Consider the following 22128-nt stretch of genomic DNA (forward strand, 5'->3'; position numbering starts at 1 on the left):
TAGTATTGAAGTGGTTTGCATTATTTACCATGAAGTAGTGTGAAAGTACCAGGTTTTGACCACTAGATGCCACTGTTCCTGCTATACCATCACACTCTTTTATGCTTTTATAAAGCCGTTTCCTGATCATTTTACTGAAACACATAAGACTGCCATGCAATTAATTACTTTATTAAGGCTGTCACAACATTTAGTCCCTAGCCAATTTCTCCATCAAAGTGTTTGGCTTGTAAGGAAAAGTGTTCATATGAGAATTGCGTCGGGATAGCCCTCTCAGAGAGCAGCCACTTCTTGGACTATTCAAGAAGAGTTGGTTTTCCGCATTAAGTTGCTATAAGAACAAGCTGAATTGCTTTCATGGAGTACTGGCTTGAATTGTGAGGACCACAGAATTTATTTTCATAATGAGACAAATCTATTTGTTTCTACCCAAAGTTGTAAAATCAAATGTTTTGATGTAAACACAAGAAACCAGCAAAATGGATAAAAGAGTGGCGGTATAGCAGGAACAGTGGCACTTAGTGGTAAAAATCTATAGACCGGTTGGCTGATAACGTCACAAACATTATGCGCACACATCGTTGTGGCCTGAAGCCGTGCTTTGCAATGATTCTGAACGGTGAGATAACGAGCAACAATGACAAGAAGCTACCATGTGGGGAATCGTATGTGTCTTGTTTCAGCTAGTTGCATCTTCAAATAAAATATTTTTTTTATTGGTCACATACACATGGTTAGCAGATGTTATTGCGAGTGTAGGGAGTGTGTTCTTGATACCATGTCTTGTTTTGAGGTGTTTTGACTTGCTAATATGTCATGTCAATGCTAATATGGCAAAAATTTGCTAACTAACATCTGTAACAATGTATTTGAGTCAACAAGTGCTCATTGTGCAAATGTATGTGTTCAACAAACATTTGGAGACTAAATATAGTTTACATGTTGTCAACAATCTAAGCCAAACAGGTCTTTTTTCCCCCATAGTTGCGCAAGCGTCACTTTTGTTGCTTAACAACCAATGCAAGCCACTTGAATTACTAATTTCTCTGAACAGGGGGAAAAGAAACATCACCAGATGCACAGGGAATACATTACATAGTATGGAGAAGCAATACTCCAAGCCACAGCTTCATACTACTTGTCAAACATAGACAACTGATACTGTATACTGGTTGTTGGGGTGGGATTGGCATGGGGTGTAGGGGGTCCGTGGGTGGCCTTTGACAATTTTTTGGGGACGCATTGTTTGGAAGATGTTTGGTCCAAATTGGATGTTGGGTACTATATTTATTGACTACTATCTGAATCTTAAAAATTTAAATTGTCAATTTGGATGAAATCAATTAGCTTAATATTTCAGAGATCTAATTATATTTCAACAAAATAATGTTACATGAATGCTAATCGTATCTCCTCTTACTAACTACAGAAACAATTTCAGAACAATCTGGTGGTCCTATTTCTTGTGCTTTGAGGTGGAACGACTCAGAGCAAAGCCACACTCAGATTTCCATTCTGAAGGGGGATTGGCTCAGACAAAGCTCTGCCGACGAATCAGAGTCCAGGCATTTCCAGGAAGATGGGAGGGGCCACAAATAACTTTGAGATCCCCCAGCCCCCTTCCAGAGCCTTCAAGACGAGCATAATGTTACCAGCCACTAGACGCTGATCTAGGGACAGTATTTTGCAGTTCTTGCCCTAATGGTTAAGGTTAGGGGTTGGGTGAGAGTAAGCTGATCCTAGATCTGTGCCAGAGGGGCAAATTTAAACCGTAACCCATCTCCAGTGGAGTAGGAAGCGTCTCCTCTCACTGACCAATGACTTTGTCCGTCCATCTCTCACTGACCAATCACAGAGTCTAGCCACTTCCTGTATGCAAGGGCGAAGCAGCCCTGCTCGGGGGAGCGGCAGCCGTCCAGGACGCTGGCTACGAAACCGTGCTCTGAGGGCAGGGCGGGGGGGCAGGGGTCAGGGGGACCCCGCTTCAGACGCTTAGTGTCACGAGGGTCTGGAACCCCGACCCCGTCCACCTCCATGGCATTCTGACCCTCCTGAGCCTGTCCGTTCCTGCTCTCCACCCTGTCTAGACCCACTCCTCTAGGGGAGGCTGTGTGAGGATGTCTGCTCAGCCCATCGTCAGTGTGGTTCAGCTGGGGAAACTCACTGCCACGGCCCTGGCCTTCGTGGTGATCGTGGTCCCGCCTCCAGTGGTGCCAAAGGTAGAAGATGTGTCGCCTGGAGACAGATAGTGGTTAGGAAATACAGTGTTGGTTTTGATGTCATAGTAAACTGCTATCATTGAAAAACTGGATTTCTAGGATCTGTAGAACTGTAAAGCTAAAAAAACATTTTATGTTGAAACCATATTATGTTTTCAAGGGGAAAAGATGCCACTCTAGACAAAAATAACAATATCCTCTAAGATATCACTGAGTCATGACCATCTTGGCCAAATCAATGTATAAATAATCTTCACATTCTCTACAGCCATTAGTCATCAGTTAGCAACCATCTGAACACTGTTACCATGGCACCCCTTACTTCGCCCTATCACAACAAAGCTGGTCAGTAGGGCTGGGTGATATGGCTTAAAAATCGAATCTCCGTTTTTTAATACTTATGGGCAATTCACAATATACACTGCTCAAAAAAATAAAGGGAACACTTAAACAACACAATGTAACTCCAAGTCAATCACACTTCTGTGAAATCAAACTGTCCACTTAGGAAGCAACACTGATTGACAATAAATTTCACATGCTGTTGTGCAAATGGAATAGACAAAAGGTGGAAATTATAGGCAATTAGCAAGACACCTCCAATAAAGGAGTGGTTCTGCAGGTGGTGACCACAGACCACTTCTCAGTTCCTATGCTTCCTGGCTGATGTTTTGGTCACTTTTGAATGTTGACGGTGCTTTCACTCTAGTGGTAGCATGAGACGGAGTCTACAACCCACACAAGTGGCTCAGGTAGTGCAGCTCATCCAGGATGGCACATCAATGCGAGCTGTGGCAAGAAGGTTTGCTGTGTCTGTCAGCGTAGTGTCCAGAGCATGGAGGCGCTACCAGGAGACAGGCCAGTACATCAGGAGACGTGGAGGAGGCCGTAGGAGGGCAACAACCCAGCAGCAGGACCGCTACCTCCGCCTTTGTGCAAGGAGGAGCACTGCCAGAGCCCTGCAAAATGACCTCCAACAGGCCACAAATGTGCATGTGTTGGTGCTTTGGTGCATGTGTTCCTAAACAGGGACCAGTTGCACTCTGAAGCGATTGATGTTGATGGGATTTGGAGGATGATGGAGGCAACGGGGAAAGAGCTTCAGATCCACAAAGTCCCTTCCTCCAGGTGGCTGATGAGATATGTTGGCACGACTGCCATATTGCATCTCCATCCCAAAGCCCTTGCTTGGAAGTATACTTCGCCAGACTGCCAAGAACCTTGCCCTCATCCAGGCCAAGGTGGAGAGACCTTAGGTCTTGTTGACCTCTGCACCAGACAGGATGCTCTTGGCAGCATACTTGGGGTCCAACATGTACTCTGCGGCGTTTATGGGCTTCAGACAGAAGTCTTCAAGCTTTTTGATGTATTTCAGAAATGCAGTTTCCTCTGCTTGGAGCAACAGTGAAGTGGGCAGGGCAATACGGAATTCTTCTCTTACATCTGCAAGCAGAATCTGAACATCAGACAGGATGGCATTGTCTCCCTCAATCCATGCAATGGCTACTGCTATAGGTTTCAGGAGTTTCAGGCTGCTTACCACTCTCTCCCAAAATACATCATCCAGGAGGATCCTCTTGATGGGGCTGTCCATATCGGCAGACTGTGATATGGCCATTTCTTGGAGAGACTCCTTCCCCTCCAGGAGACTGTCAAACATGATGACAATACCACCCCAACGGGTGTTGCTGGGCAGCTTCAATGTGGTGCTCCTATTCTTCTCACTAACTTGATGACCCTTCACATACCTAACCATTTCCTTGGCTCTCCTGTAGAGTGTATCCATTGTTTTCAGTGCCATGATGTCATTGAGGAGCAGATTCAATGCATGAGCAGCACAGGCAATGGGTGTGATGTGAGGGTAGGACTCCTCCACTTTAGACCAAGCAGCCTTCATGTTCGCAGCATTGTCTGTCACAAGTGCAAATACCTTCTGTGGTCCAAGGTCATTGATGACTGCCTTCAGCTCATCTGCAATGTAGATACTGGTGTGTCTGTTGTCCCTTGTGTCTGTGCTCTTGTAGAATACTGGTTGAGGGGTGGAGATGATGTAGTTAATTATTCCTTGCCAACAAACATTCGACCACCCATCAGAGAGGATTGCAATACAGTCTTTTTTCTCTATGATTTGCTTGACCTTCACTTGATCTCTGTTGAACTCTGCATCCAGCAAATGAGTGGTGTATGTCTGGTTGGAGGGGTATATGCTGGGCATAGAACATTCAGAAATCTCTTCCAATACACATTGCCTGTGAGCATCAGAGGTGAACCAGTTGCATACACAGCTCGAGCAAGACATTCATCAGCATTTCTCTGACTACGTTCCTCCATTGATTCAAAAAACCCTTCTCATTCCAGGAGGACCATGAGCTGTTGCTATCGATAAGGTGTCTGACTCATAATTTTCACCGCGAATAGAAGTAGAGGTACTTTTTCAGAGGTTGCTTGTTGTGAGTGCTGAGGGAACTTTATGCACTTGGCCAGATGATTCTGCATCTTTGTTGCATTCTTATCATGTTATTTGGCAGTATTTCCAAATGTACAAAGCTTTTCATTCTACATTAGCTGCAGTGAAATGTCTCCACACATCAGATAGCGCCCGTGGCATTTTCCTGTAAAGATTTGAAAAAAAATTGTAAAAAAACAACAAATACAATTCCATGTACAGATAAATAGTTAAGCAGTTAGATTAAACAACTCCTTTGTAAAATAAACATTTTAAAATGAAACATGTATGGAAACAGGTGAATTAACACTCCTCAGTTAGCAGGCTCAAGCAAGCTAAAACCCACATGGTAGCATAAACTAACTAGCAGAAATTGTTAACAAGATAAAAATGATTTAAACACACTTTGCTGTAGGCTATGATTTACTAGTTAACAAAACAATCATGGATTTAACAATAAAAAAATATTTTACCTTTATTTAACTAGGTAAGTCAGTTAAGAACAAATTCTTAATTTCAATGATGGCCTAGGAACAGTGGGTTAACAGCCTTGTTCAGGGGCAGAACGACAGATTTGTACCTTGTCAGCTTGGGGATTCAATCTTACAACCTTTCGGTTACTAGTCCAATGCTCTAACCACTATGTCATATAAAATATATTCACCCCACCCAGTATTGTAATCGAAACTTACCAGAAATCATGTAGTCCTTGCCTCAGACAATGTAGTAGTGTGGGCTCAATAGCATCTCATTAGTGTGCAAGATCTTGAAAATCAGCTGTATATGTGATGGAAGAGTGCACTGCACATGTGATAGAAGAATGCACTGTGCATGCAGAGGGTTGCAATTTCATTGAATTGGGGATAGTTTAACCAAAATATTCCACAAGACCTAGAACTGCCTTATGTGTATCCCACAAAAAAAGGTTCACTGTTATAAGCTAACTTTTTTGATGAATTTAAGCAAAATTACCAAAATTCCCGGGCTAAACTTCTTATGGAAAATTACTGGAAAATTTCCGACCCTTTGCAACCCTAATACAGACTCAAACTAATTTCAGGATTTATAATAGCAATGTGAAGTCACTGCTTTGATATGGCTCTGAGTGCTGGAGGGTAGTTAGTGGGATGAGCAGTGTTGATGCCTTCCACAATGGTTGCCTCCGCAAGATCTCCAACATCTTCCAGCCAAACAAGATCTCTAACGAGAACCTGTATAGGAGGACGGGCTGTAAGAACATTGTCCTGGAAATAAATATATGCAGGTTGTGTTCGCTTGGTCATGTGCTGAGGATGCTGCCAGAAAGGATCACCAAAGATGCCCTCAGATGGATACCAACTGGAAAGTGCAAGTGACGTAGGCAAAAAACAACATGGTGACGGACAGTGGTGGCTGAGCTGGAAGAGATGGGTCTTTCATGGGACAGGGCACAAATTGTGGCCAAAGACAGACACCTGTGGCAGAAGATTGTTACAGCCTTATGCCCCACCCGGGACGAAGAGGACTAAGTAAAGTAAGTATGCATAATGCACAGTCACTAATAAACCTCTTGTAACAGGCAATTTAGAAAATTACAAAACGTGTTGTTCGGATCCTGATATGTGGGAGTTGTGGGATAACAACCGTAAAATACCATGACATGTTAATGTCATAATTCCACTGTGCCTCAGCCCTGCCTGTAAATTCAAAAACATCATCTCGTTCAGGAAAAAGGCACCTTCACATTATTTTTCCATGCTACTATTTGGTTTGCAACAGTTGGGAGTTGTATAAACACTTCTATCTGCCTCTACGATCTGTGCAACAATGTATCATTGTACAAATGTGATCTCTACCTAGCCCAAGAAGGAACATGAAACTAATAATTCAACATGGAATACGTAAACACTCAGAATTCCATGAATTCATTAACCAGCGCATGTGCGGCCTATGTATGCCTATTGGATATTTATTAAAACATTATTTATTGAAGTTCTTGTCAATCATCCTCATTGAATCTCTGCTAGCAAGCTACATGCCAATGATTTGCTTAGCATAACAAAGTCGAATTAATCGAATGATTAGAATTAACGACTGGGTCAAAACATGAGAAAATAACTCATGACCAGCCTGCTTGGGTAGCAAGCAAAAGTTATCAGATGCAGGCCTGGAGGCAAGGGAAATAATGGCTTGAGATGCCATCGGTCCAAGAGCTCACTCAAGTGTCATTGGCAGCCCCTAACATGGAGAACAGAAAGCACTGGAGTGCCATTTTAGCTTGCAATGATGTGAGTGGGAGGTCCCATTCTCCGCCAAAGAGGCAAGCACTGGCTGTCACCAACCAGTGCCAGAATCATGGACAGTTCATCCACTCTTGTGCCATCAACGGAAACATCACTATAAAACATCACCAACTAGCTTGGTTAGTTCGGACTCGGCAACAATAATAGTTGTTGCCCATGTAGGCCTATTGGATATTTATTAAATCATTGTTTATTGAAGTTCTTGTCAATCATCCTCATTGAATCTCTGCTAGCTAGCTACATGCCAATGATTTGTTTAGCATAACAACATCGAAAATTAATAGAATGATTAGCATTAACAACTAGGTCAAAACATGAGAAAATAACTAATGACAAGCTCGCTTGGGAAGCAACTTCAAAATACAAAAACAAATTGCATGTCATTTCTATTTTTATAAATATGTTGGGAACCGTTTTATAAAAGCAATAAGGCCCCTCGAACCCTGGGATAATCATGTGACAACTCCATCCTAAGGGCTGTTCCCGGCCCTCGGCGAAGCCCTTAGTTAGAAGTTAGCACACGATAATCACAGATAACTTAATACAAAAAGTAAGAGCGTCGATCAGAAAACCAGTCAGTATCTGGTGTGAACACCATTTGCCTCATGCAGTGTGACACATCTGCTTCACATAGAATTGATTAGGCTGTTGATTATGGCCTGTGGAATGTTGTCCCACTCCTCTTCAATGACTGTTTGAAGTTGCTGGATATTGGTGGGAACTGGAACACACTGTCGTACACGTCGATCCAGAGCATGCCAAACATGCTCAATGGGTGACATGTCTGGTGAGTATGCAGGCCATAGAAGAACTGGGACATTTTCAGAGTCCAGGAATTGTGTAAAGATCCTTGCGACATGGGGCCATGTATTGAAACAGGAGGTGATGGCGGCGGATAAATGGCACGACATGGGCCACGGGATCTCGTCACTGAATCTCTGTGCATTCAAATTGCCATCTATAAAATGCAATTGTGTTCGTTGACCGTAGTTTATTCCTGCCCATACCATAACCCCACGGCCACCATGGGGCACTCTGTTAACAATGTTGACATCAGCAAACCGCTTGCACACATGACGCCGTCCGCCATACACACTGTCTGCCATCTGCCCGGTACAGTTGATACCGGGATTCCTCCGTGAAGAGCACACTTCTCCAGTGGGCCAGTGGCCATCTAAGGTGATCATTTGCCCACTGAAGTCAGTTATGACGCCGAACTGTAGTTCGTGACGCTGAGGACGCCGAGCACACAGATTAAATTCTTTGGTTGTGCAAATCCAGTTTCATCAGCTGTCCAGGTGGCTGAAGCAGGTGATACCGCAGTTGAAGAAGCCTGGACTGGCGTGGTTACACGTGGACTGTGGTTGTGAGGCCGGTTGGACGTACTGCCAAATTCTCTAAAATTACATTGAGGCGGCTTATGGTAGAGAAATTTACGTTCAATTCTCTGACCCATCTCAAATAGCGAGTTGAAACTGCTTGTTGTCAGAGAGGAAGAAGTGATCTTTCATCTTTGTTGTTCTGAGTGGCAGCGGGAGGAGCTTTGTGTGTAGGGGAGAGGTTGGTGTGTGTGTGTTTAAACGGGAGGGTACACAGTCATAGCAGAAAGAGCGAAGGAGACAAGACCATAAAGACATGAGAACAAGTGGACATAAACACTCATAAAAACGAAAAATAGAACAGCAGATTCTTGCGATATTGGCATGTGAAATATCGTGCTAAAACATAAATTTGAATTTATCAAAATAATTTGATATCACATCCAGCCCTACTGGTCAGGTATAAACACTTTCTACTGAGCAGCTGATCTTCAGCCTCTCTCTCTGTTCCCTCTTTCCCCAGTCCTCTCTCTGTTCTCCCTCTCTGCCCTCTCTCGCTTGCTCTGTTCCCTCTTTCCTCTCGCCATTCTCTATATCTCTATTCTCTCCCTCTCTAGAAGAACAAAGAATGTTCTACAGCAAATAAAAAAGTATTCAGACCCCTTCACTTTTTCCACATTTTGTTACATTACAGCCTTATTCTAAAATGTATTAAATAAATCAAATTCCTCAATCTACACACAATACCCCATAATGATAGTGAAAACAGGTTGAGATTTTTTTGAAAATGTATTAAAAATAATAAACAAAAACATTTCAAACCATTTGCTATGACACTCGAAAATGAACTCAGGTGCATCCTGTTTCCATTGATCATCTTCTTTGTGATGTTTCTACAACATTGTCCATCTATGGTAAATTCAATTGATTGGACATGATTTGGAAAGGCACACACCTGTCTATATAATGTCCAACAAAAAATGTCTGCGGCATTACAAGTCCCCAAGAACACAGTGCCCTGTATTATTATTAAATGGAAGAAGTTTGGAACGACCAATATTCTTCCTAGAGCTGGCCGCCTGGCCGAACTGATTAATCTGGGGAGAAGGGCCTTGGTCAGGGAGGTGACTAAGAACCCGATGGTCACTCCGACAAAGCTCCAGCGTTCCTCTGTGGAGATGGGAGAACCTTCCAGAAGAACAACCATCTCTGCATCACTCCACCAATCAGGCCTTTATGGTAGAGTGGCCAGACGGAAGCCACACCTCAGTGATAGGCACATGACACTCCGCTTGGAGTTTGCCAAAAGACACCTAAAGGACTCTCAGACCATGAGAAACAAGATTCTCTTGTCTGATGAAACCAAGATGGAACTCTTTGGCCTGAATGCCAAGAGCCACATCTGGAAGAAACCTGGCACCATCCCTACGGTGAAGCATGATGGTGGTAGCATCATGCTGTGGGGATGTTTTCAGCGGCAGGGACTGGGAGACTAGTCAGGATTGAGGGGAAGATGAACGGAGCAAAGTACAGAGAGATCCTTGATGAAAACCTGCTCCAGAGCACTCAGGACCTCGGACAGGGGGCGAAGGTTCACCTTCCAACAGGACAACGACCCGAAGCACACAGCCAAGACAACGCAGGAGTGGCTTCTGGACAAGTCTCTGAATGTCCTTGAGTGGCCCAGCCAGAGCCCGGACTTGAACATCTCTGGAGAGACATGAAAATATATGTGCAGCGACGCTCCCCATCCAACCTGACAGAGCTAACGTAACAAATTGTGGAAAAAGTGAAGGGGTCTGAATACTTTCCGAATGCACCGTATATGACATGATAGGGACCCACCAACACATCCACTACTGAAGAGTCCTGAGAACATTGTAATGGTCTAAAGGACAATAAAAAAACGATTGACATAATAAAGCTTTTGCCACCAATATGGAGGGTAGTTAGCCAAACTCTGTACAGTGTCTATGGCTCTAGTTGAAATTAGGCCGCACCCTAGATACAACAACGTGCTGGTCCATGATTGGTCCTCCTTTGGTCTCACCTGTGACACCAGAGCGTCTCATAATAAAATGTGTTCTGTGATTGGCTAACATTGTAGTCTCAGGTTGAGTGACAGTGGCCTGTGGGCTCGTACCTGTGACACCAGAGTGTCTCGTGTCCGGGGAAGGACTGGATGAGGTCAGTACACAGCTCCATCTCCTGGTGGAAGAGCTGGGGCACGGCCGCCACCGAGGACTGGTCCTCTGGGGTGGCGGGAGAGGGGCAGGGGGCTGCTGCTGTGGCCTCTCCGTTAGCCTGGTGGGGGGGGTGGCCTGGCTGGGGGTCCGGGCTGGGACTGCGAGGGCTGGAGCTGCCGAGGCTAGGCCAAGGGGCATGGTGGTGGTGCATGGACTGGCTGAGCTCCCTGACCAGGGCCTTGAGCAGGAACTGGCGGTAGTGAAAGCCACTGTGGTCCGACACGTGCATGGAGACCCACTCACGCATGGAGGACAGCTCATCATGGAGGACCTGGGAAAAGAGGAGGAGAGGTGACCTCATTCAAGCAAGGTTTTCCATTCAAAGGTATTTGCCCTATGCTAACCAACATATGATTAAAGAGGACATTGAATTGCAAGTGTACATGTTCAGACAAACAGCAATTTTTAACAATAAAACAATGTATGTTATGGTTGGCATTATACTTGTGCACACTAGCAATTCCAAAAGAGAGAGGGGAATTATTTGGCTTCTTACAAAGACATGATTTGACCAATCAAACGCTATCAGGACAGACATTACAAGAACCTAACCCAAATGAGTGATCAGAAAGTAGGCTTATCCTATCATAACAGGAAGTGTCTATTAAAGGATCATTGCTACAGTCTACTCTGTCACAGTCTATATCCCTGGTCCTAATAAACAGTAGCATCTCTCCATATCCTAGGAGTGCCTAGCATGGCTTAAAAATTAGGAACGGATCAACTGAGCCACAACACTCCATCCACCTTTAAATCCCTAGGCCTCTTATTTTAGGATCAGGCCTTAGGAATTTGCTGCATTAATACCTGCACTGTCCCCAGATCAGTTAAATGGACTAGAAAGTTCCTGTCCTCCTCAACATACAGTGACAGGCCAGAGATATGAGGCAGCGAGGGCTGGAGACACACAGACCCTGGTCATACTGTATAAGCCATGCTAGCTGCATGAAACATTCATAGCTAGTTGCCTGCTAGACTAGCACACACATATGTTTTCTGTCAATGTTACATTGAAAGAGCTGTCAATGTTTTGACAGAGACCATGAACATACAATTAAGAGGCAGAGCGAGAGAGAAAGGCAGAGCGAGAGAGAGGCAGAAACAGAGACAGGCAGAGCGAGAGAGAGGCAGAGACAGAGAGAGAAGCAGAGAGAGAGGCAGAGAGATGCAGAGAGAGGCAGAGAGAGAGAGAGAGAGAGAGGCAGAGAGAGAGAAAGCGAGAGAGAGACAGAGCGGGAGAGGCAGAGAGAGACAGAGCGGGAGAGGCAGAGCGGGAGAGGCAGAGAGAGAGAGGCAGAGAGAAAGGTAGAGAGAAAGCGAGAGAGAGGCAGAGCCAGAGAGAAGCAGAGCGAGAGAGAGGCAGAGAGAGAGAGAGGGACAGAGAGAGAGAGGCAGAGAGAAAGGCAGAGAGAAAGCGAGAGAGAGGCAGAGCCAGAGAGAGGCAGAGCGAGAGAGAGGCAGAGAGAGAGAGAGACAAAAAGAGAGAGAGAGGCAGAGAGAGAGAGAGAGCGGAAGAGGCAGAGAGAGAGAGAGGCAGAGAGAGGCAGAGAGAGAGAGGCAGAGGCAGAGCAAGAGAGAGAAAGAAGCAGAGAGAGGCAGAGAGATGCAGAGAGAGAGAGAGAGGCAGCGAGATAGTCAGAGAGAGAGGCAGAGAGAGAGAGGCAGAGAGAGAGAGAGGCAGAGAGAGAGAGAGGGAGGTGGAGAGAGGCAGAGGGAGAGGCAGAGAGAGGCAGAGGGAGAGGGAGAGAGAGGCAGAGAGAGAGAGAGAGAGAGAGAGAGAGAAAGGCAGAGAGAAAGAGAGAGAGAGAGAAAGGCAGAGAGAGAAAGCGAGAGAGAGGCAGAGCCAGAGAGAGGCAGAGCGAGAGAGAGAGGCAGAGAGAGAGAGAGACAGAGCGGAAGAGGCAGAGAGAGAGAGAGAGAGAGAGGCAGAGGCAGAGAGAGGCAGAGAGAGAGGCAGAAGCAGAGCAAGAGAGAGAAAGAAGCAGAGAGAGGCAGAGAGATGCAGAGAGAGGCAGAGAGAGAGAGAGAGGCAGCGAGATAGTCAGAGAGAGAGGCAGAGAGAGAGAGAGGGAGATGGAGAGAGGCAGAGGGAGAGGCAGAGGGAGAGGCAGAGAGGCAGAGGGAGAGAGAGGCAGAGAGAGGGAGAGAAAGGCAGAGAGAGAGGCAGAGAGAGAGAGAGGCAGAGCGAAGCAGAGAGAGGCAGAGCGATGCAGAGAGAGAAGCAGAGAGAGAGAGAGGCAGAGAGAAAAAGGCAGAGAGAGAGAGAGGTAGAGAGAGGCAGAGAGAGAGAGGCAGAGAGAAAGGCAGAGAGAGGCAGAAAGAGAGAGAGGCAGAGAGAGGCAGAAAGAGAGAGGCAGAGAGAGGCAGAAAGAAAGAGAGGCAGAGAGAGGCAGAGAGAGAGAGAGGCAGAGAGAGAGAGGCAGAGAGAGACAGAGAGATAGAGACCCTATCTCGTCGTACTCCTACCTTCAGGTTGCCCTGGGCCATGTTCTGCAGGACCCAGATACGGTGCGACCAGGCGTTGTAGTTGCTAGGGTAGCGGCTGGCGGCGTCGGTGCATACCTTCATCTCGTCGTGTAGAACCCTGTGGAGCCGCTCACTAAGCCGCGTCCTCTCTGCTGAGTCACGCAGGTCACTGTCACCCTGCTCCTTCCTATCCGAGCTGGGGGGAGAACACTCCCGTAGCACCTGCTGTAGTACCCATCGCCTGGAAACACAGGGGGAATGTTTAACTATATACACTGACTAAACACACACGCATCTCAAATACCCTCGGCTCCCAAAACAGCCCTAAACCCAGAACCAACCGAACCTATAGTAAGCATCTGGTTCAACAACAGAGCCAGGACAAAAGGCCTGGATAACAGAAATTAAAAACAGCTACGTAAGTGACCTATCAACTGCGATGACATTCTCAGAATGCATTGTGCAACCACAGCCTTCTCAGGCTGCTAAACACTTTTCTGGCCAGATGAGGGGTCATTTTGGGTCAGTTAGATCATGTAATGTACACACCATATATGGCCATATACAGTGCCTTCAGAAACTATTCACACCTTGACTTTCTACACATTTTGTTGTGCTACAACATGGTATTAAAATTGATTTAATTGTAATTTTTTTGTCAACGATCTACACAAAATACTCTAACGTCAAAGTGGAATACGAATTCTAAAATTTGTAAAAGATATATAGTACCAGTCCATTGTTTCGGGGACACCTACTCATTCAACATTGTTTCTTTATTTTTACTATTTTCTACATGGTAGAATAACAGTGAAGACGCCAAAACTATGAAATAACACATATGGAATCATGTAGTAACCAAAAAAAAGTGATAAACAAATCAAAATGTATTTTCAATTTGAGATTCTTCAAAGTAGCCACCCTTTGCCTTGATGACAGCTTTGCACACTCTTGGCATTCTCTCTACCAGCTTCACCTGGAATGCTTTTCCAACAGTCTTGAAGGAGTTACCACATATGCTGAGCACTTGTTGGCTGCTTTTTCTTCACTTTGCGGTCCGACTCATCCCAAACCATCTCAATTGGGTTGAGGGTGGGTGATTGTGGAGGCCAGGTCATCTAATACAGCACTCCATCACTCTCCTTCTTGGTCAAATAGCCCTTACACAGCCTGGAGGTGGGTAGGGTCATTGTCCTGTTGAAAAACAAATGATAGTCCCACTAAGCGCAAACCAGATAGGATGGCGTTTCGCTGCAGAATGCTGTGGTAGCCATGCTGGTTAAGTGTGCCTTGAATCCTAAATAAATCACTGACAGTGTCACCAGCAAAGCACCCCCACACCAGCACAACTCTTTCTCCATGCTTTACAATGGCAGGGATGCAAACCGGTGAGGGCCCAAAAAGGTGACACATTTTCTTTGCACTGAAATACACAAAACATCCCTGCTAAGTGGATTTTGTTTATTGTAAATCAGCTTTAAAATTCAAATTTCTAGTGACTTTTAGGCTGAATCCCTTCTTGAAATGCAGCTTAACTGTGTACTAATTAAACAACAAAGAATATGATCCACATGATCGGTCTCTGTGTGTAAAATAAAAAGTGGTTAATGTGAACTTAACTCACAGGTAAAGATTTTAAGGAAAACAATCCAATGTTATTTGTTGCCATACTTTACTGCACATGACACTCAAGTCCACAAAATAAACAATACATTCATATTTTATACTGGTTCATGTAGTCGAGTCAATATAATACCACATACATTTTTGTATGTCAATATAATACCACATCAATATTTCTCAAAGGATGGAGTTATTTCAAGATAATCAGGAACAGTCCCTCTGATGCTGTACTGCCCAACAGGACAGAACATTTCTGAGGGAAAGTTAAACGAAACTCAAATAGAACTCTTTCCTATACCCACATACATTTTCACAACACTTTCTTAAAGTGTTGTGCAAACATAAAAACATAGCCCATCAAATGAAGGTAAATGGTGGCAGAAAACAGGCCTCGGATGCTGCGTCCTAGGCCAGGAACAATTTGGGATTTATTTGACAAAGGGAGAGTACTGGAGGGAAGGAGAGGGCTTGCCCCTACTTCTTTTTCATAACCTGGACAAGTATTTCAAGCGCCCGCTTGCGCTGTTCTGCGGCAGGCTTGCGCCTTGCCCTCTTCTCCTCTTCAGCTGCCGCCGTCTTGCTCTCCTGAGCACTTCCAAATGGCTGACAGCCATACCCGAGATGTCATCTTCGGTCTTCCAGCAGACTCCGCTGCCACTGGGTCTTGTCTACTGTTCCTGCTGACCTGATGTTTCTGCAGAGCCTTCGGTCCACCTCTCCAAACCTTGCATCCTCCCGTTTAAACATCTCCACTGCGGTCTTCTGCCTGGTCTGCAGGGTGTACTTCACAGTCTGTATTGCATTGAAAGTTGAGATGTTCATGTTGGTGCTTCGTGTATCAATGATGTCGTTCATCCAGCTAAATGAAGATTCAACCCTGGGACCATGAAAGACAGAGAGGGCACTTTTCACCACATTACCCAGGGCTGGATACAGTGTTTGGGCCAAGACGTGAGCCCACCACTCCACCATGTCATCTCCCTCCGTGAAGCTGGCCAGGCATGGATCAATGTTGTATCGCATGATCTCCTGGTGGAGATCACTGTCGGCAGGTGAGAGGTAGCCCAACATTGTGCTCAGCTTCTTCAACTGGATCGCTGCCTGCGAGTGGCCTCACAAAATCGGGTCCAGAGCAGACAGTGACCTCAGTGTGTGACTGCAAGGCTTTGGTGACCTGTTCCATGAAAGACTTCAGCAGCTGAAATATAGAACACCACAAAACTGTTTTGAAACAATGAGAAAAAAGATAAAGTATTAAATGTAATTAAATTGTAGGGTACTAACAGCATGATTAGGATTCCTGGTTCTGAATCCATCTGCTTCCCGCCCCACATACATCTCCCTGGCAAACAGAAGTATCTTCTCCTTAAGTACCATCACTCCCATAGTCTTGGGTGACACTTTAGTGATGTATTCAGCATTGAAAAGTTTCAATCTGCTTGTCGTGGAGCTAATGTACCAACGTCTGGCTACCCTGTGAATGTAAAACAAACTGTTGTGAAATACAACATTATATATACAAGTGTAGCCAACAGTCGCAGATAGAAAATACCCACCTGGGAAATCATTACGTGTTCCATCAGGATACACCCACGTAAATGCTGAGTTGTAGGTCAGTTGTAGTGCCCTCATGCCACACCTTCCTAGTCACTCTTCTTTCTGTCTTTTCCTTGCTGTGTCATGCCTGTGAAAACAGAATCAGTAAGTTAAGTGTCAATAAGGTACATTTTGCTCATCACTGGTAACCATGGCAGGGCTTGTAAACCATTACAGACTACATAGGGAAGCACAGCCGAGAGCTGCCCAGTGACACGAGCCTACCAGACGAGGAAAACTACTTCTATGCTAGCTTCAAGGCAAATAACACTAAAACATGCATGAGAGCACCAGCTGTTCCGGACGACTGTGTGATCACGCTCTCCGTAGCAGATGTGAGTACGACCTTTAAACAGGTCAACATTCACAAGGCCGCAGGCTGACCAACTGGCAGCCTTCACTGACATTTTCAACCTCTCCCTGTCCGGGTCTGTAATAGCACCATGTTTCAAGCAGACCACCATAGTCCCTGTGCACAAGAACAAGGTAACCTGCCTAAATGACTACCGACCCGTAGCACTCACGTCTGTAGCCATGAAGTGCTTTGAAAGGCTGAACATGGCTCACATCAACACCATTATCCCAGAAACACTAGACCAACTCCAATTTGCATACTGACCTAACAGATGATGCAATCTCCATTGCACTCACCACTGCCCTTTCCCACCTGGAGAAAAGGAACCTATGTGAGAATGCTATTCATTGACTACAGCTCAGAGTTCAACACCATAGTGACCTCAAAGCTCATCAATAAGCTAAGGACCCTGGGACTAAACCTCCCTCTGGAACTGGATCCTGGACTTGCCACCAGGTAGGTAACAACACATCTGCCACGCTGATCCTCACCACAGGAGCCCCTCAGGGGTGCATGCTGAGTCCCCTCCTGTACTCCCTGTTCACTCATGACTGCACAGCCAGGCACAACTCCAACACCATCATTAAGTTTGCCGATGACACAACAGTGGTAGGCCTGATCACAAACAACGACGAGACATCCTATAAGGAGGTGGTCAGAGGCCTGGCCGTGTGGTGCAAGGACAACAACCTCTCCCTCAACGTGATCAAGACAAAGGAGATGATTGTGGACTACAGGAAAAGGAGGGCCGAGAACTCCCCCATTCTCATTGACTGGGCTGTAGTGGAGTAGGTTGAGAGCTTCAAGTTCCTTGGTGTCCACATCACCAACAAACTAACATGGTCCAAGCACACTAAGACAGTCGTGAAGAGGGCACAAAGCCTATTCCCCCTCGGGAGACTGAAAAGATTTGGCATGGGTCCTCAGATCCTCAAAAGGTTCTACAGCTGCCTGGTATGGCAACTGCTCGGCCTCCGACAGCAAGGCACTACAGAGGGTAGTGCGTATGGCCCAGTACGTCACTGGGGCCAAGCTTTCTGCCATCCAGGACCTCTATAACAGGCGGTGTCAGAAGGCCATAAAAATGGTCAAAGACTCCAGCCACCCTAGTCATAGACTGTTATCTCTGCTACCGCACGGTAAGCGGTACCGGAGCGCCAAGTCTAGATCCAAGAGGCTTCCAAACAGCTTCTACACCCAAGCCATAAGACTCCTGAACATCAATCAAATGGCTACCCAGACTATTTGCATTGCCCAACACCCCCCCCTTTTACACCGCTGCTACTCTGTTATTATCTATGCATAGTCACTTTAATAACTCTACCTACATATACATATTACCTCAATTACCTCGACTAACCGGTGCCCCCGCATATTGACTCTGTACCAGTACCCCCTGTATTTAGTCTCATTATTGTTATTTTACTGCTGCTCTTTAATTACTAGTTCCTTTTATTTCTTATTCATATTTTTTAAACTGCATTGTTGGTTCGGGGCTTGTAAGTAAGCATTTCACTGTAAGGTCTACATCTATTGTATTCGGAGCATGTGACTAATAACATTTGAACATAGAACTAGTGATGATCTTCACCTTTTCTGTTGAGGTCCTCGTGCAAAGACTTGATCCGCGCTTGTGCCTTCTCGCTCACGTGGTGTTCTTTATAAATGTGTTCCAGTGGGTCCTATTACAGCTCCTGGTTGCTCTTCGTTGCTCGGGAACCCGTAGTACAGCATTCTGTGTGTCGAAATGCTGACATCATATGCGGACAGCCACCGATGGGGCACAAACCTCTGAGGATTGGAGGCAGGGATGTTCAGGTACCGACATATATCCTTGAGGTACATCACTTGACAAAAAGAGAGAGACTATGAAATTATTTATTTCCATACACTGCCCCTTTATTGTTCTTTAAGGTAGGATTGCACATAAACACGATAGATTTGGAATAAATTCAGTGTGATGAATTCATGAATAAAGATTTAATTCATTGAGTGATAAGTAAATACCCAACTTTAAAATATAGTTGTTTTTACTTGATCTGGAGACCGCTGATGATCAGTGTGCTGTTCATTGAAGAGCTGCTCATGGTGGTGGTCTAGGGCTCTGCAAACTTCTTTGCTGCATTGTGGATGTGATGACAGGAGACTCCATCAATGTCGAGCAGGGTTAGAAGGTCCTTGTCTCGATGCCGGTCTTGCTACCTCTCATGACGCTACAAGAATCCATCATCATGCTCACCAGATTTTTCCATGTTATGTTATGGTTGAAGAAGTCGCAGAGCACGTTGTCCAAACTGACAGCATTCACCTTTATGACCTCCAGGGACCCCAAGTGCTCCACCACCACCTTTCTCATGTCATCATGGTAGTAGCTTACCAGCATGGAGAGGACCTTCAAAAATCAATCAAACAAAATCAGGGTTATTTTGTCAAATGCACAGTAAACAGATGTTGACTGGACAATTAAATGCTTTCTACTTGAGCTCTCCAACAATGTAAGATAAGAATAAAACAAGATACAAGTAGTGCAAATAGAGTGAATAGAATGCCAAATTGATAAGATAACAATAATTAAATATGAGAACAACCTTTTTGTTGCTGTTAGATGTGCTCTCATCCAAGTTCAAAGAAAAGGGAAACCTCCTCAGGTTTGAGAAGGTCCTTTCGGAGAAGGTCCGCCCTAGGCCATTGACCATCTTGTAGGATGCCGCTGTTCTCGAGAGCTTCATCCTCTCCAAAGCCACCTTGTCAATGGCAAGATTTTGCACTAGCTCAACAATTACTGGAGCAATAGCAAAGGGGAGGGAATGCTCTGCTAGGACACCAAGGACCATAGCCTATGCCCTCCTGGATGGAGATCAAAGGTGCCGTCTAAACAAAGGTTTCAAGACTCCCCTCTCCTGGGGGAGTTGGCCAGTTTTATGACTGTCATAAATACCTTGCAGGAACTCTCTCCCTGGCCATGCAGTATTGAGGGGTAATAACCCTTTTGTTACAAGCAGATTCTTCCCGACAAAACTACAACATCCAAAACTGGATAATGAAACAACATTCCTAACACAAAGAATGTGGGAAATGGTCAGGAGGGACTTAAAGAACAATCATGTCAGCATTTATTGTTTGGTGATATCATTAAAGACGTTATAACGGAAACATTGTAACTAAGAGCTCCAATGTATGTCAGAGTTACATCTAAATGTTGTAAAACTTATATAATTAAATATGAAACTATTTGTGAGAAGATTAAATGTGATTTTAGCCTTCTAAATGAGATAATTGTTTTCATGTAAAGTTTTACCCAGTCAGTAACCATGCCCACATGAGCACAGCCATGCCAAAAGGATGGAACGCCCTTTTTCCAGAGTGCTTATAAAGGACTCCTAACGAAATTTACATTAGACCACAAAACGTAGAGCGGTGGCAGGGTTGCTACTGGCGTAAGGACATGGTGATCTTTGGTGGACAATCAGAGACTTACACAACCAGAGACTTTCTGTCAAATTTTTCGTCCCAGACAGATCGGGCGATTTCAACAGAGAAAGACGACAGACATGCAAGCATAAATATCAGGGATGCAAACTGGTGAGGGCCCAAAAAGGTGACACTTTTGTTTTGCACTGAAATATGCAAAGAATCCCTGCAGGGGGAAATGCAGGTTTCAACTAATTAAACAACATATGATCAAGAATAGAATATGATCTACATGATCAGTCTCTGTGTGCAAAATAAAGTGGTTAATGTGAACCTAACTCATAGCTAAAAAATGTAAAGAAAGCAATCCAATGTTATTTGTTGCCTAGACTGTTCCACGGATCGGGCAATTTCAACAGAAAAAGACAACAAAGACATACAAGCGTAATAATGTACATTGCATTTCCAAATCCGAATGAGCGGTTGTTAGGCTGCTAAATATCCATACTGACGATGAGCGTATTATTCAACTGTATGTACGATAGTTTAATTAATTTGTCTCACCTTCTCCCGCTCTTTCTTTCCCCACCCCTTTTCATATCGGTTTAGTACACTAGGGACTTTTCATTGCATTATGTTAGTAATCAACGTATAATCTATCCTCTGTGTTTATGTAATTATGTGTGATTATTGAGTTAGTAAATAAATAATTAAGCCAATTTGTGTATCGCTGAGCCATAAAGTAGACTAGGGTTCGTGCAGATTTTACGGATTATGCGACATTCAGAATGAGACTGATATGAGGAAATTATTGACTGCTATGATATCAAGATTGATATTTGAGTTAATTCGGGAAACGGTAACTCATTAAACAAACTTTTCCCGCGGAGCCCCAGGTTACTAATGAGTTAATTGTTACATGATTAATTTAATCACGTAATAATTACACAGTTAATTATTCGATAAATAGCATGTCATCGCATTAATGATAGTCATGTCACAACACCTAGAAGACACAAATTAGGAAATTAACTAAAAGCAGGCACACTACATATCTTGTGTAAATTGCTCAAAAGTGTTTATTTTACCTACACTAAGGTTGCCTAACGTGCTATGCTGACTTCTCAAATAGTGATGCTAATGACCTAACACACGTACCTCTGCATTTGCTATGCGGTCTACAGTGGGCACAGGAAGCTAAGCCTCTTGTTCCCTAATCTTCTCTGGCCCCTGGTGGAATGGTGCTGGTGGTGGGCAGTATCTGGGCTACACCTGGGCAGTATCTGGGCTACACTGCACGTTATTACGTTGTACACAGTCTACCTGTGGACATCTGTTCTACAATGTGCCAGAAGAGCATGAGACCCTTTGTTGGCATAATTTATCTATTTCAGGCAAAGAGTACACCTGGCATACCCCTTTTTATCCACCTTATTGAAAAACTGTGTGGTGTTATTGAAAGTGTGTGGTGTTCCTTTCACCTCTATAGTGACATCCAGTTTAAACCAGGCCCAGCTCCAGCTACACTTAATCCCTGAATCCACTTGTTAAACAAACAATGCCTTATCTTCACCTAATTCTTTCATTCTGAAAACATAAAATCAAATTTTATTGGTCATATGGACATGGTTAGCAGACATTATTGCGAGCGTAGAGAAATGCTTGTGCTTCTAGTTCCAACAGTGCAGTAATATCTAACAAGTAATCTAACAATTCATAGATATAAGTTAGGTCGTTAGCTAGCTATCGAGTTAATATTTCACTCAGATTTCCATCAGGGTCCAGTGAGCAACTAATAGATGTTATAGCTTGAGGAACGTTAAGAGTCGTATACCAGTTAATACTATAGCTAATGTTAGCTCATCTGATGTTGTAACTTACTTTAACTAGCTAGATAAAGCTAGCTGTCTGACTTTGTTAGCCAGCAAATTTTCACACCATAAACTAAATTATTTGATCAGCTCATGAAGTACACCTTCTCACCTCCGTCGTATCCGTCGGCAGACTTCTAAACTACCTCTTCGTTCTCGTCAGGGGAGCGCTGCTGCTGGCAAACTGCTTTTCCACTCTTTCACTCTTTCCAAAGGGGGCGCTGACGCTGTAACTAGCAAGTTGGTAGTCTCTTCTCTCTTTAGTCGCGTGCTGCATTCTGTTGTTGTGTGAAT

General features: G+C 44.6%; 1 protein-coding gene across 3 annotated transcripts; it reads right to left on the minus strand.

Moving 5' to 3' along the window:
- Positions 1-1336: 1336 nt before the first annotated feature.
- LOC120044039 (protein prenyltransferase alpha subunit repeat-containing protein 1-like) lies at positions 1337-19785 on the minus strand. 3 transcript variants are annotated; one of them, XM_038988633.1, is made up of 6 exons: positions 18587-19785; positions 18144-18399; positions 16158-16285; positions 12979-13219; positions 10410-10783; positions 1337-2235 (listed from the first exon to the last, which is right to left on the minus strand). In XM_038988633.1, the coding sequence occupies exons 4-6, from the start codon at positions 13078-13080 to the stop codon at positions 1839-1841; spliced, it is 873 nt and encodes a 290-aa protein (XP_038844561.1). In that variant the 5' UTR covers positions 13081-13219; positions 16158-16285; positions 18144-18399; positions 18587-19785; the 3' UTR covers positions 1337-1838. The 3 variants fall into 3 exon arrangements, 2 of the variants coding, with proteins under 2 accessions (XP_038844561.1, XP_038844568.1); XM_038988640.1 differs by having other exon boundaries at positions 18565-19785; XR_005476521.1 differs by lacking the exons at positions 1337-2235; positions 10410-10783; positions 12979-13219 and adding exons at positions 14274-15799; positions 15886-16075.
- Between the last annotated feature and the right edge of the window lie 2343 nt (positions 19786-22128).

This window comes from Salvelinus namaycush, chromosome 1, assembly GCF_016432855.1.
Source record: "Salvelinus namaycush isolate Seneca chromosome 1, SaNama_1.0, whole genome shotgun sequence".
Classification (NCBI taxonomy): domain Eukaryota; kingdom Metazoa; phylum Chordata; class Actinopteri; order Salmoniformes; family Salmonidae; genus Salvelinus; species Salvelinus namaycush.

Excerpts from the sequence above, each read along its gene's own strand:
- LOC120044039 (XM_038988633.1), bottom strand. The coding sequence starts at position 13,080 with ATGAAGGTATGCACCGACGCCGCCAGCCGCTACCCTAGCAACTACAAC. Across the intron at positions 10,784-12,978 it reads TGGCCCAGGGCAACCTGAAG|GTCCTCCATGATGAGCTGTC; the intron begins GTAGGAGTACGA and ends CTCTTTTCCCAG. Across the intron at positions 2,236-10,409 it reads GAGACACTCTGGTGTCACAG|GCGACACATCTTCTACCTTT; the intron begins GTACGAGCCCAC and ends ATCTGTCTCCAG.